Below are 14,687 nucleotides of genomic sequence, written 5' to 3' on the forward strand. Positions count from 1 at the left end.
TAGAAGGTTAAACGAAAAAAAAAAAAAAAAACACCTCACAGTTCAGGTCGAAGCCGCTATGCTAACATTGTGTTGTTAGTGCATTGATTTCCCCTGCTCTGACAGGGGGGCAGTCCCACCCACCCACCCGCCCGCCAGAACACTCCGGTCAGCACTCTCAGCCATTTTGGTCATGACCCTCCAACCCTCCTAATGGCCAGCTCCTGTTGGACCGGCTGCCATACACATGAGCCGAACGTTGGCCAGTTTCTATTGAATTGGCCGACGCCGCCCAACATTTGGCCCGTGTGTATGAGGCTATAATCTCCCCATTTATTGTGGATGAACAAAAGTGCAAGCATGTTTTAAGTATTTTGCCCTGTACACACGGTCGGAATTCCCAACGGAAAGTCCGATCGTAGGTAGGCTCCATCTGACTTTTTCCATTGGAATTTCCGACACACAAAGTTTGCGAGCAGGATCTAAAATTTTCTGACAACAAAATCCGATCATTTAAATTCCGATCGTGTGTAGACAATTCCAAAAGAACAAAGTGCCACGCATTCTCAGAATAAATTAAGAGACCACAGCTACTGGCCCGTTTATAGTCCCGACGTACGTGTTGTACGTCACCTCATTAAGAACATCGGATTTTCCGACAACTTTGTCCGACCGTGTGTATGCAAGACAAGTTTGGCACAAAATCCGTTGTCGGGATGTCCGACCGTGTGTACAGGGCATTACCTGGGTGACAACATAATTGTGAAATGGAAGTAAAATAATAAATGGTTTTCAATTTCTTTTTACAAATAAATATGTGAAAAGTGCAGCATGCATTTGTATTCAGCCCCCTTTACTCTGATACTCCTAACTAAAATCTATTGGAACAAATTGCCTTCAGAAATCACCTAATTAGTTAATAGAGTCCACCTTTGTATAATTTAATCTCAGTATAAATACAGCTATTCTGTGAAGCCCTCAGGTGAACAAAGAGAACCTTAGTGAACAAGCAGCATCAATAAGGCCAAGGAACACACCAGACAGGTCAGGGATAAAGTTGTGGAGAAGTTTAAAGCAGGGTTAGGTTATAAAAAAATATCCCAAGCTTTGAACATCACCCGGAAATGGAAAGAGTATGGCACAACTGAAAACCTAAGACATGGCTGTCCACCTAGACGAACAGGCCTGGACAAGGAGAGCATTAATCAGAGGAGCAGCCAAGAGGCCCATGGTAACTCTGGAGGAGCTGCAGAGATCTACAGCTCAGGTGGGAGAATCTGTCCACAGGGCAACTGTTAGTTGCGCACTCCATAAATATGGACTTTATGGAAGAGTGGCAAGAAGAAAGCCATTGTTGAAAGAAAGCCATAAGAAGTCCCATTTGCAGTTTCCAGGAAGCCACGCGGGGGACACAGCAAACATGTGAAAGAAGGTGCTCTGGTCAGATGAGACCAACATTTTATTTTTTTACCTAAAAGCAAAATGCTATGTGTGCCGGAAAACTAACACTGCACATCACCCTTAACATGCCACCCCCACCGTGAAACATGGTGGTGGTGGCAGCATCATGTTGTAGTGATGCTTTTCTTCAGCAGAGACAGGGAAATTGGTCAGAGTTGGTGGGGAGATGAATGGAGCCAAATACAGGGCACTCTTAGAAGAAAACCTGTTAAAGTCTGCAAAAGACTTGAGACTAAGACAGAGATTCACCTTCCAGCAGGACAATAACCCTAAACATACAGCCAGAGATACAATGGAATGGTTTAGATCAAAGCATATTGATATGTTAGAATGGCCCAGTCAAAGTCCAGACCTAAATCCGATTGAGAATATGTGGCAAGACTTGAAAATTGCTGTTCACAGACGCTCTCCATCCAATCTGACAGAGATTGAGCTATTTTGCACAGAAGAATGGGAATAAATGTCACTCTCAAGAGGAGACATACCATAAATGACTTGCAGCTGTAATTGCAGCAAAAGGTGGTTCTACAAAGTATTGACTCAGAGGGGCTGAATAAAAATGCACCATGCAGATATTTATTTGTAAAAAAACAAAACAAAAAAAAAAAACATGAAAACCATTTATCATTTTTCTTCCACCTCACAATTATGTGTTACTTTGTGTTGGTCTTTCACATAAAATACATTTACGGTTGTAACAGGACAAAATGGGGAAAATTTCAAGGGGTATGAATAATTTTTCAATGCACTGTAGCTGTCAGCACCTCATTCTCTAGTGTATTGGGCAGAATAGTAAGCACGGTTCTACACATTCCATGGAGTAATTACATTAATAACATAATGCAATTTTAATGACTCGAGGTAGAATGGCAGCCTTTCATTGCATTGAATATGTCCGCTAATTAACATACAGAGCTCTATGTTCAATCAGATGTCAATGTTACCCAAATATTGTATACAGCAATGATGTTTTCTTGGGTACAACTCTAATATACCATTCTTAAATGAACAATAGTTAACTGTCAATCCTTTTTCAGAGAAAGCTCTATACACAGTAGAAACCATTTCAATTTCACCCAAAACTATCTCAACAAGCACCTGTTTCTATTTCTAAAGAACAGTGAATACCATAAGTTCATGGTCTTCATAGGCTGTGTCGCAAGAAAATGCAAGTGTTTCCAAACACAAATCCTTGGAATTCACAAACAATAAAACACATTTCACAATATAATTGTGTGTGTGTGTGTGTGTGTGTGTGTGTGTGTGTGTGTGTGTGTGTGTGTGTGTGTGTGTGTGTGTGTGTGTGTGTGTGTGTGTGTGTGTGTGTGTGTGTGTATATATATATATATATATATATAATATAAATTCAATTCAATAAGTGAAAACAAAACATGTTAATCCTGGCAGAAAACTTTCCAGCTGATAACTTTCTGTACAGGTTGCCTGCGTTTGATTAATTAGCATTGTTCCCAGCCACCTCTGAGTACTACAGAACACCTGCCTAAATGTTAGTTCTTGGCTAGGATTTACATCTAAGCCACTGTGTACCTACTGTTCACATTTACAACTACATAAAAAAGCAACATATAGGAAATCTAAAAGTCGTTTTTATTATTTTTTGTATATGCGGGCTGATATTTTTACTAATGTGATGCCCAATTTTAAAATAAACCTGTCTCTATTTGCTACACTATGAACACTTTTCCTTTTCTACTTTCTGCATTAATCCCTCAGTGGCTGAGCAGTGGATTGCGTACTGAGTCTGCGTGGAGGTGCGGCTCACAGCAGCAAGTTGTGCGAGTGGAAACGCAGAGAATTCCATCCATCCGGGTGGCAGGCTACAGGTGCGCAGGCTCTAATCCATCTATCTACTCGGTGGCACATTGTAAACATGGAGGCTGACCTGCATTCACTCACTCCTTGAGGTGAAAGGAGGCTTACTCTCATCCATCCATCCAGGAATAAAGAGCTGTGATTGAAGGTTGGGGATCCTATCTATCCATTATTGGGATTTAGATTTCCCTTCTAAGCGTGGTTAGTCTTTTTGGGGTCTAACATTCTAGTAAGCAGATCTTATTGTCACACGGTTGAGAGCACAGTGGCGATTGTGAAGAGGATTTTGATTACATGATCTTTGGGATTTTTCTGCATTTAGTTTATATGCATTTTTTCTTTAGAAGACTTTCTGGTGATTTATTTGTACTGGATTTTATGATCTTTTGTTTCGATTACTTTAGAAATGGGTTTTACATATGATTTATTTATATAATTTTCACACATAATTACTGATTATTTTGTATATCCTACAAGCAGGTCTTTGGAGTGTGGGAGGAAACTGGGTGTGACAGACTCACCCGGGACAGAAGCTTTAGGAGGGGATTGAATGGACCCTGGCATTTGAGGGAGCGACAAGCATTTAGGAAGATATTCTGTTATGTAATGCAAAAGGACATTATTAAGGAGGCCATGAGGGTCTCTGCCAACTTGGGACTCAGTGGACAGATGTATGTGAAAGGAAAGCCGATTAATGAGATCTAGAAAGCCTGGGTCTTTCACTCAATAGTTTATTATGCTCATTAACACACCTTTGTCTCCTAGCAAACTATTGGGGGATGTGTTTATACTTAGGTCATATCTCTGAGTCACCAAGTCTGGGTAAATGATTAGATAACTAGCTCATGTTAATTAGGTTTCTGGTTACAGGTGTATTGTTAGAGTAATATGAGCAGGAGGGGGGAACCTCCTCTTCAACTGTATATAAAACTGTATTCTTGTTCTAATAAACAGTCCATATTCAGCAACCAAATGAGTATTGTCTGGTTTTGTTTGTCGTCAGTGGTTGGAATAACTGATATCTATATTCAGACTTGGAGGAAGCGGTATATGACGAAAGCACTCAAGCATTACACTGGGGTACCCTGAGGAAGCAAATGCATGCACAGAGAGAACACACAAACTCAATGTCCTGGTGGGAGTCGAACCAAGGAACCCTATGCAGAAATGCAGGAAAACTAACCACTAAGCTACACCAAATGACATGTTAAATAGCAAGCAGCAGCTCCTAAGTTTGGGCATGAGTGAGATCTGGTGCAAACATCATCGTTGGGCCAGCCCAGGGAGTGAAGAAGAGAAGGCCAGCTAAGAAAGATGTCTACTTGTCAAAATGGTGGTGTAGGTTTCTAGAAGGAGAAGAGGAGAATTGGCACATGGGAAGACAAAATCTGAGACAAGATTATTATATTTCAATGTATTTATTTGGCGTTAGCACCTACAGTAATTGTGGCAGTTTCATTTGAGGCAAAAGAGAGAGAAGGTCTGCTTTAACCCACCTATAGAAAACAAGATGATTTTATCTTGATCTTTATGAAATAAACAGTCCGCCAATAAATGACAATGCTTTTGGGCAATGATAGAATAGTCGTTTGGAGGTGAGATTATTCATAAATAAACAACCATCATCTTAAGTCTATGCCCAGAGTTAAAACATTAACCTCTGTAGCGGTATTCCCGAGCGTGACTCGGAGTTGATTTTCTATGCCAGGAGAGGTAACCCCAAGTCACGCTTGGGGTGACATTGCAGAGCTGCCAGCGGAGAGCCCCTTACCTTCTCCTGGCGATCCAGCGATGTCCTCCGCTGTGATTGCTGGCGAGATCACCGGCATCTGACTTCCTGGTTCCGTTCCCTGCGAGCAGCAGCGGCGCATGGGAGCGGAACTGGGTGGGAAATTTAAAAAGTGAAACACAAACACACACACATAAAAAGAGGTGATAAATTGTAATCTGAGAGGATTACACAATATCATCTCAGATCTGACACTGATCAATGTACAGTGCCCCTTGCTTCCATTGTACTGTAATTTGTGGCCATAAAATATTTCTAGCATGGCATCAAAAAAGCGTCACTTCGCTACAAAAGTGCTTTTGGACCAGATGAATGACAGCGACAGTGACACAGAGTTGCTCGCAGAACTGAGCGATAGTGAGTCGTGGGGAGATCTGTTGTCTCTGACACTGATCTGGTAAGTGACAACGGTGATGATCCTGCACCTGACCTCAGTGATGTGCGTACTTGGTGCCATATTGACTGCGATACGGACCAGGTAGCGCCCCCCAAGATTCCCCTTCACTGGATCACCTGGGATGAAGGTAGATGTTGAGAGTGACAACCCTTTGGCATACCTGCAATTATTCATTACTGAGGAGGCAATTGAAAAAATTGTCACAGAGACAAATCGCTACCAAGAGCAGCAATCCGTTTCGCTGCATGCCATGTTTTCCAGAAGCAGAAAGTGGGAACCGGTGACCAAAGAGGACATCTGGCAGTTTCTGGGACTCATCATTCTTCAGGGGGTGGTGGGGAAACCGCTCCAGAAATGGTACTGGACCACCAAAAAGTTACTGGCCGCTCTGTTTTTTGGCACCGTGATGTCAGAATACTGGTTTTCCCTCATCATGAAGTATTTCCACTTCACGAACAATGAAGAGTTTGATGAGGCCACGCATCCTGCACCCAAACTAAAAAAAATCTGGGAGGTATGCCAAATTATTTTGACCAATTTCCAGCAGACCTATGTGCCAGAAAGGGACGTCAGTGTGGAGGAAAGTTTGATGGCCTACAAGGGACACCTAAGCTGGATACAGTTTATTGCATCCAAAAGAGCGCAGTTTGGCATCAAATCTTACATGCTCTGCGAGTCACCCACTGGGTACATCTGGAATTCGGTCATTTACACCAGGTACAGTGGCTATGGGATTGCCACATCCTCTGTCCTTACACTCCTGGAGCCATTGGGGAACCAGGGGTATTGTGTGACCATGGACAATTTCTACACGTCTCCAGAACGGTTTGAAGTTTTGCTATAAAACAAGACTGATGCATATGGTACCATTAGGCCTAACCGACGTGACATACAATCTATGTTTGCCAAGAAAAAACTAAAAACCGGAGAAATGGTTGCCTGGCAGAAGGGTAAGATGATGGTAATGCGATGGCGAGACTAGAAGGACATGTGTCTCATGAGTACTGTGCACAATACCTCCGCTGCCATGGTCCACACAAAAGGTGGGAAAGATGTGCTGAAGCCGCAAGTCATGATAGATGCAAGCCGTGATAGACTATAATAACACAATGGAAGGTGTCGACAGAGCCGATCAGGCAATGACATTTTATTCGGCTATGCGCAAACAGCAAAAAAAAAATATTATAAAAAGATTTTCAGGCATCTTCTGGAACAATGCCTTTGGAATGCATATATCCTGTACAGAGCAAAGAGTGACAAGCCTCTTGTTCATTCTGATTTTATCTGGAAGGTGGCTGAGCAGATTTTTGTCAAACACCAGACGCCTTCAGTAGCTGTGAACAGACCTGGACGACGTGCTGTTGACGTTGCCAACCCAGAACACCTAACAGGCCGTCACTTTATGGATTACATACCGCCAACCGCAAAAAAGGCAGCACCTACCAGGATGAAGAGAGATGGCAATGGAAAGAAAGTCCGAAAAGAAAGCAGGTTCCATTGTCCAGATTGTGACATCAGACTGTGTGCTGTACCTTGTTTTATCACACTCAGGATGTTTATTGAATTTTCTTTGTTTGACAAATTTCATTATTTTGTATTACATTATTGAATAAAATTATATTATTTATTAGATTGTAATTCATGATTTTGTGTTCCAAACTTTATCACATCTGGGATGTCTACTAGAGTCTTGTTTGGTAAGGTTTAATAAGTAATTTCTAAGTCTTGCAGGCCTATAATACATAACACCAAATTTTCATGCAAAAAATTTGACCGCTTTTGGTACAAAATTCCTGACATAAACATACCGTCAGTGAGGTTAATAAGGGACAAAGCTTACAGAACAGTAGACATCAGTGGAATTTATTAAAACGTCTATTTGATAATTTTGTAAAGGCTGTAGAAGCCCAAGAGGACTCCCAAGAGACTCTGTTTCCCCTGAAAGCCATCCTATCGGACAAAACATATGTAGAGCAGAGCTCAGCGGTGAGGTCAGCATGTCTGTTCAGAGAGCCGGTGGCTGTGCAATATGCTCTTTGATATTGTTTTGCTTCCATCCTGTGGCTGTGTGGAGCATGCCGTTCTGAAGTGTGACAGGCTTGAAGCACATCCAACATTGAGGGAGGGAGATGGAGCCATACATCCAGGCAGGATCTAGCATTCTAAAAGTGCTGTTAGACCTCTTGAGATGTGGGGTCTAAGGCCAGGTCCACATAGGTGCAGCCACAGCACGGGGTCCGGTCCCTACCTGTAAACATTTTCAGGTGCGATATAGGTCTGAATTTTAGCATGAATTCGCACCTGAACCAAACCCAAAGAGGCAACAGACCCTTTTTGCAATCCGGACCGCAGCCACCCCAGACATGTGTGAACCGGCTCTACTGAGAGCCAGTCACACTTGCCGGTCATGCAGACTGGATGCAGGGAAACCCACATCTAATTTGCATATGTGTGAACCTGGCCTAAATGTTTGGTAAGCTGCTTTATTTGTATAAGCTGGTGCACATTTGGTGTGTAGAGTTTGTATTCATGGTGGACTGAGTATGAGTTCTCACTGGAGAATTTGCTAATATTATGATTTATGCACACTTTATGAATTTGAATGATTTATGTGACATGGCAACACTTTTTTTTTTAAACAATTGTAAAAACCCATAAATCAGGTGAGCTTCTAAAAATGTAAACCTAGCACCTAACTTTCAATGATCTATCACCCTCAACAAATCTTGTCTAAAGGCTTAATGATCAAGGCTGATGAGGGAGGCGTGGTTTTCTTCCGAAATGCCTTCCTATTGGCTCTCACAGCAGACGGACTGACAGCTTCTCTCCACTTTTCAGCTCGAAACACACACTCTGGATGGATATCCGAACACTGGACGGACCATCACGGAAACACGGGATCCCAGGCACATCGGGCTCCCTTCACATGGCTTGCTCTCTTCCCTCCACGGACAGAGAACCCAGTTCCCTGTTCACACTTGAAATACCCAGCCACCACGAACGGTCATCCTCTACTCCACCTGTTTGTGCAGTGCTATTGTCATTTATATTAAGTTTTATCTTTTATTAAATTGTGCTGCACTATGCCTGCTTGGCCCTTTTTCCCTCCCCTCTGGCTTCAGGATCAAGCTTGTTGACTATAGACCAGATTCCCTGGATCAAGCAGCCATGCATTGATTACAATTTGTCAGGTTCAGCAGAGACTGGCCGAATTTCAATCCACATGTGGGCAGGCTGGTTGTACAGAAGTCAAACTACTTATCAACTTCTGTACAACCAGGCTGTCAGATTCCCCCCCCCCCCCCCCCCCAATCAGTGCCTCTGGCTATAGCCGGCAGCGCTGATCAGTGTATTCTGATGGCAGCGAACTCTCTCCACTGTCACAATGCAATAACTCAGTGGGGAGGATTCCTCAATCCACCTCCAATGTGTGGATGGAGGCATCGGGTCATTTTTTTTCATTAAACCCGCTGGCCTGAAAAAAGAAAGATTGATGCATTGTGTACAAAACTCGAATTGTAAAGCATAAACAGCTTTAAAAAGTATTCATATGATTTATTCATATAAATCATGTATAATAATAATAATAATAATAATAATAATACCCCCTTGACATTTTCCACATTTGTCATGTTACAACCAAAAAAATAAATGTATTTTATTGGGATTTTATGTGATAGAGGCCAACACAAAGTGTCACATAACTCTGAAGGAAAATGATAAATGGTTTTCAAAATATTTTACAAATAAATATCTAAAAAGTGTGGTGTGCATTTGTATTCTGCCCCCTTTACTCCGATACCCCTAACTAAAATCTAGTGGAACCAATTGCCTTCAGAAATCACCCAATTAGTAAATACATCTGTGTGTAATTGTAATTTAAATACGTCTGTGTGTAATTTAATCTCCGTATAAATAAAACTGTTCTGTGAAGCCCTTAAAGGTTTGGTGAACAAACAGCATCATGAAGGCCAAAGAACACACCAGACAGGTTAGGGATAAAGTTGTGGAGAAGTTTAAAGCAGAGTTAGGTTATAAAAAAGTATCCCAAGCTTTAAACAACTCACAGAGCTCACAGAGTATGGCACAACTGCAAACCTAAAAAGACATACCAGTCGACCTAAACTGACAGGCCAGGCAAGGAGAGCATTAATCAGAGAAGCAGCCAAAATGCCCATTCAGAGATCCACAGCTCAGGTGGGAGAATCTGTCCACAGGACAATTATTAGTCGGGCACAAATCCACAAATCTGGCCTTATGGAAGAGAGGCAAGAAGAAAGCCATTGTTGAAAGAAAGCCATAAGTAGTCCTGTTTTCTGTTCACAAGAAGCCATGTGAGGGACACAGCAAACATGTGGAAGAAGATGCTCTGGTCAGATTGAATTTTTGGCCTAAAAGCAAAATGCTACGTGTGGCAGAAAACTAACACTGCACATTACCCTGAACACACCATCCCCACCGTGAAACATGATTAAAGCATGTTGTGGGGATGCTTTTTTCAGCAGGGACAGGGAAGCTGGTTAGATTTGATGGGAAGATGGATGGAGTGAAATACAGGGCAATCTTTGAAGAAAACCTGTTAGAGTCTGCAAAAGACTTGAGACTGGGGTGGAGGTTCACCTTCCAGCAGGACAACAACCCTAAACATACAGCCAGAGCTACAATGGAATGTTTTAGATCAAAGCATATTCATGTGTTAGAATGGCCCAGTCAAAGTCCAGACCTAAATCCAATTGAGATTCTGTGGCAAGACTTGAAAATTGCTGTTCACAGACACTCTCCATCCATTCTGACAGAGCTTGAGCTATTTTGCACAGAAGAATGGGCAATAATTTCCCTCTCTAGATGTGCAACACTGGTAGAGACATCCCCAAAAATACTTGCAGCTGTAATTGCCGCTAATGGTGGTTCTACAAAGTATTGACTCAGGGGGGCTGAATACAAATGCACACCACACTTTTCACATATTTGTCAAAACATTTTAAAACCATTTATCATTTTCCTTCCACTTCACAATTATGTGCCACTGTGTGTTGGTCGATCAAATAAAATCCCATTAAAAAAAATATTTACGTTTTTGGTTGCAACATGACAAAATGTGGAGAATTTCAAGTAGGAATACTTTTTCAAGGCACTGTAGATATAGATCAGCACTGTTGGTCAGCAAAATATTTTGTCTGTTATCAGATAAAAAAAAATAAAAATAAAAGTCTGTTTCAACACCTTACAAATGAATGTTTTTAGTAACGAGAGCTGTTGAACAGTACAACAACAATACCACAAGGGGAGGTAATAACAGCTTGTTCCACAACAGGAACCACATTTTAATACAATCTGTAAATTCTGTCCAACAACACATTGAAGAAAAATTCTTCTTAGGTCAAAGTTACTTAGGAAAGTAGGATTAACGATGTCCAATAAATTGTAAGAATCAATGCTAGCCTTCAAATATACATAATCATTTATCAATAAACTTATAAACTAATCAATAAATGTATTTATCAATAAACAAAGTATTATGCAGAAGAAATACTTGAAGCTTCCCGTTTGAGATTGTGCCTCCATATATAAATCCCGCGGTCTAGTACACATTTTACATGTTTTATCTAACCAAGAAAATGGCTGGTCTCTGAGGAGACATTTCTTTCAACAAAATGGCTGTTTACCAATTTCCTGTCACTACACAATACTACAAATCACTACAAATAAAATCACTTCAGATCCAATCCAGTGTTCCTGATGAAGTCACGTGATGTGACACAACGTGTAGGGCGTGGCCAGAAGGAAAGGATCGGAAGTGATGTGAGAGGCGTGTGCAATGCCACTGCTTTATTCAATGCGCTTTTTAACTTTTTAAATGTAAGCCTCCATATGTCTTTCAATAAATCTTTGATTGTTTAAATATACTACACTATGGGAGGCATTTATTTCATTCATATATGTCATCCAGAATCCTGAGGGAAACATGGAGAGCCGATAGCCAGGAGTCTGGAAATGGGGGGGATCACCGGGGATATCCTTAAGGCAGATTCATCATTTTATGGAACAGTTGTGTGAAGTTACAGCATCACTCATTTTAAGGGGATTGTTTTTGAAGGACTATTTACTCACTCAATTTTGGATGATTTTTCTGGACTGTTTATCCACTTTGCACTTAAAGTGGAAGTAAACCCATGGATTTAAACAGTTAAAAAAAAAAAAAGCATGCCGGGAATGCTAACTGCACATTGGCTGTGCTCTCAGCCAAACTATCAAACCATCCAATGGCTGGTGTCATAACGAATCACATGTGCAGCACCATACCAGTTGAAGATTAAACAGAGGCAAAGATGGCTGCTTCCTTGGCTGAAAAGGATAGGGGAGTTTACTTCCACTTTAATTAGTGGAGATATAATTGAGTGTGTCACTTTTCTATATTGGATGTTTATATATTCATATTCACTTGTTGTTTAGGTTGAGAAATTGCGCTGATAACTTTATACACAATTCTTCCCAAAGACCACAAGTGTAAGGAACATTTTCCCACTAATCATCACACTAATGTGATTGAGATTATTTTTTTTTTGTGGTTGAATTGGATGGACTTGTGTCTTTTTTCAACCTGACTAACTATGTAATGTATCATGAGTTGTAGCTATAGTAATTTTTAGCAGGGGTTCGGGAAAGCGGAAAGCCTATTTAAGGCTGGGTTCACATGTATGCAAATTGGATGCAGTTTTAACCACAACCAATTTGCATAACCTGTCAGAGGCAGGCACGGTGTGGTTTTGAAAAGGGCACTGTGCATTTTTCGGTTTGATTCAAGTGCAAATTCAGGCAAAAATTGCACCTAAACCGGTGAACAGAAACGCTCTGGACTGCAATGCGCAGCCGGAATGTGTGAACCCAGTCTCAAGCATTCCTTTGTGTTGAAAAGGTTAAAAAAAAAAATGCTGATTTAGGGACTAGGAAGTTGAAAGATAAAAATTATTTTTTTTAGGTTAAGGCACACTCTAACCTAAAACATAGCCCCTTAAATTACCTTGTCCTTGCAGAAAATATTAGACCATACTGTGTTTGGAGCTGCACTGAAACCACTAGGCCTTTATTTCAAAAGCAAGCGCTAAGATCTTGACACTGAAACAAAGTGAACTGCCATTCCTAGAGAAAGTGGGCACACTGCCTTAATGGCACAGAGGTAGAAAAGTTCCATTACAAGGCTAAAATTAGGGGGCTTCAGGACAGTAAATTGGTCAGGCTACAGGAGAAACCTCCTTTTTACTTCCATTTGGGATCAACCATAGAAGGCAAAGACATTGGATGGCAAGGAACAGGATGGACTCCAAAAATGCTGGTAACATGGCAGGAATTTGCCAATTGTGTTGCCAGTGTGAGTAAATGAGGTAGTGGGAGGCAATGTGGCACAAGGGTTTACGCATACATAGACCAATTCTGACCATATCTGTCCACCTTGGCTACATCAGTCAAACTATTGGTGTTGTTCACCATACAGAGTGTGCATTTCCAAATATTCTCGGAAAAAAAGGTAAATAAAATATATTATGCTGTTTAGATAGTTATGTTCATTTTATACTACTTGCAGGCTACAATTCTGAGAAGCACACCAATGTGTTAATAATTTTCCTTCTCTTGGTGTCTGTCAGAGTACGGCTTGAGAAATCTCGCCTTGCGATGACACAGATTGAAGAAAAATAAACTTGCCAGGAGTTCTATTTTAAAACTACGTAAACACAGAACAGAGCTTTAAATAATTTACCTTAAATGTAGCAAAGGCATCGGAAGCTATGTCGAATGTTGACATTTCCACATATTTAAAGAAGTCCTCAAACTGCTCAGAGTAAAGGACAGTTTTGGCAAGCGGCTCATGACGGACACATTCTCGTAGCATTATCCCACAATGCAATGCCACTTGAGGAGACTCATACCTAGAAGAAAGCATGCACAAAATTTAGACAATCACAATACAGAAGATCAGTGGGCTGAAGCTATTGGTACATAAAGCACCTTTACTAACGTTTCTAAATATTTTTCAAGGTAAAAACACAAAGAAGTCACGGCATACTGTAGGTTTTAGATTTGCTTTCTGTAAAGGCAAACACTTGCATCATCTCTCCTACAAACAGCTGCGTGCTGGAGGTTTTAGTTTGGAGTTAACAGTGCCAATAGCACATTTAATAATATTGATAACTGTACTGTCAGAGAAATTCATCCTCATGACTTCAGACACATACAGATCGGTCCAGCTGATTTGCTGGAAGTTCCTATATGACCAGCATACCACTGTGAGAAAGCACTTAAAAGGTGAATTTCATGTTCTGAACACCTTATATCTGTAAATAGGGTGTAATATCTAACATGTTTAGCATCCTCACTCTTACCCCTAACTGTGACAGTAGGGGTTCCTCTTCCCACATCTGCAGTGACATTTCAAAAACGGAGCCCTCACTGCTACAGGAATTTGTGAATGAGAGAACTACAAGTCCAGTCTCTCACTGTGGCAGACAGCTTGTAGTACTCAATGAACTACCAGGGTGCAGATCAGTATCGTGGTATTTCACAGTCTGTTCCTGCATCTGAGTAACTGTTTGCCCTTCCGGAAATACGACCAGGAAGTTCTCAACCGTGTCTGCAGGAGCCTGACATCCACTGATCGCGGGTGCAATGCTCTGCAGACTTAATTGTATAAACATAATAAACTTTTTTAACCTGTATCTTCTTGATTTTTTTCCTTTTTTTTTTTTTTTTTTTTTTTTTACAAAAGGGGAACTTAAACTTTAAAAGAAGAAATTGCCAAGCTTCCAATATCTCTTATATAGTTCATGAATAGTACATATAAGCTTTCCATAAAAGGTAATTACTCACAAATTACAGGGGATTTTTCTGCAAATTTTCATATACTCATCTCAATAAGGATGCCTCTGCTCTAACAAAGATGAATTATATATATATGTGTGTGAATTCTCTTCACATAAAGTACGCATACATGAAATGTGAAATCTATCAAACTGAAGGTGGATATGGTTGATATCTTGAGTCCTGAGTTTATATACAAGACAGAGAATGTCGTCAGAACATCCCATAATAAAAAAAAAAAAAAATAATAATAATATATTATATATATATATATATATATATATATATATATATATATATATATATATATATATATATATATATATATATGATCAATGGTGGTTAGTTAGCAATACGTAACTTTAAAACTTCAGT

At 40.6% G+C, this 14,687-nt stretch overlaps 1 protein-coding gene across 3 annotated transcripts in view; it reads right to left on the minus strand.

The window, feature by feature from the left end:
- The window catches only part of CAB39L (calcium binding protein 39 like), a 162,765-nt gene that overhangs the window by 37,783 nt on the left and 110,295 nt on the right, over window positions 1–14,687 (minus strand). For all 3 annotated transcript variants that reach the window (XM_077484243.1, XM_077484244.1, XM_077484245.1), the window contains exon 5: window positions 13,216–13,384. In XM_077484243.1, coding sequence (XP_077340369.1) covers window positions 13,216–13,384 — 169 coding nt within the window. The remainder of the gene's footprint in view (window positions 1–13,215; window positions 13,385–14,687) is intronic.

This window comes from Lithobates pipiens, unplaced genomic scaffold (genome assembly GCF_037356315.1).
Source record: "Lithobates pipiens isolate NorthernLeopardFrog02 unplaced genomic scaffold, aLitPip1_a1.2 Scaffold_16, whole genome shotgun sequence".
Classification (NCBI taxonomy): domain Eukaryota; kingdom Metazoa; phylum Chordata; class Amphibia; order Anura; family Ranidae; genus Lithobates; species Lithobates pipiens.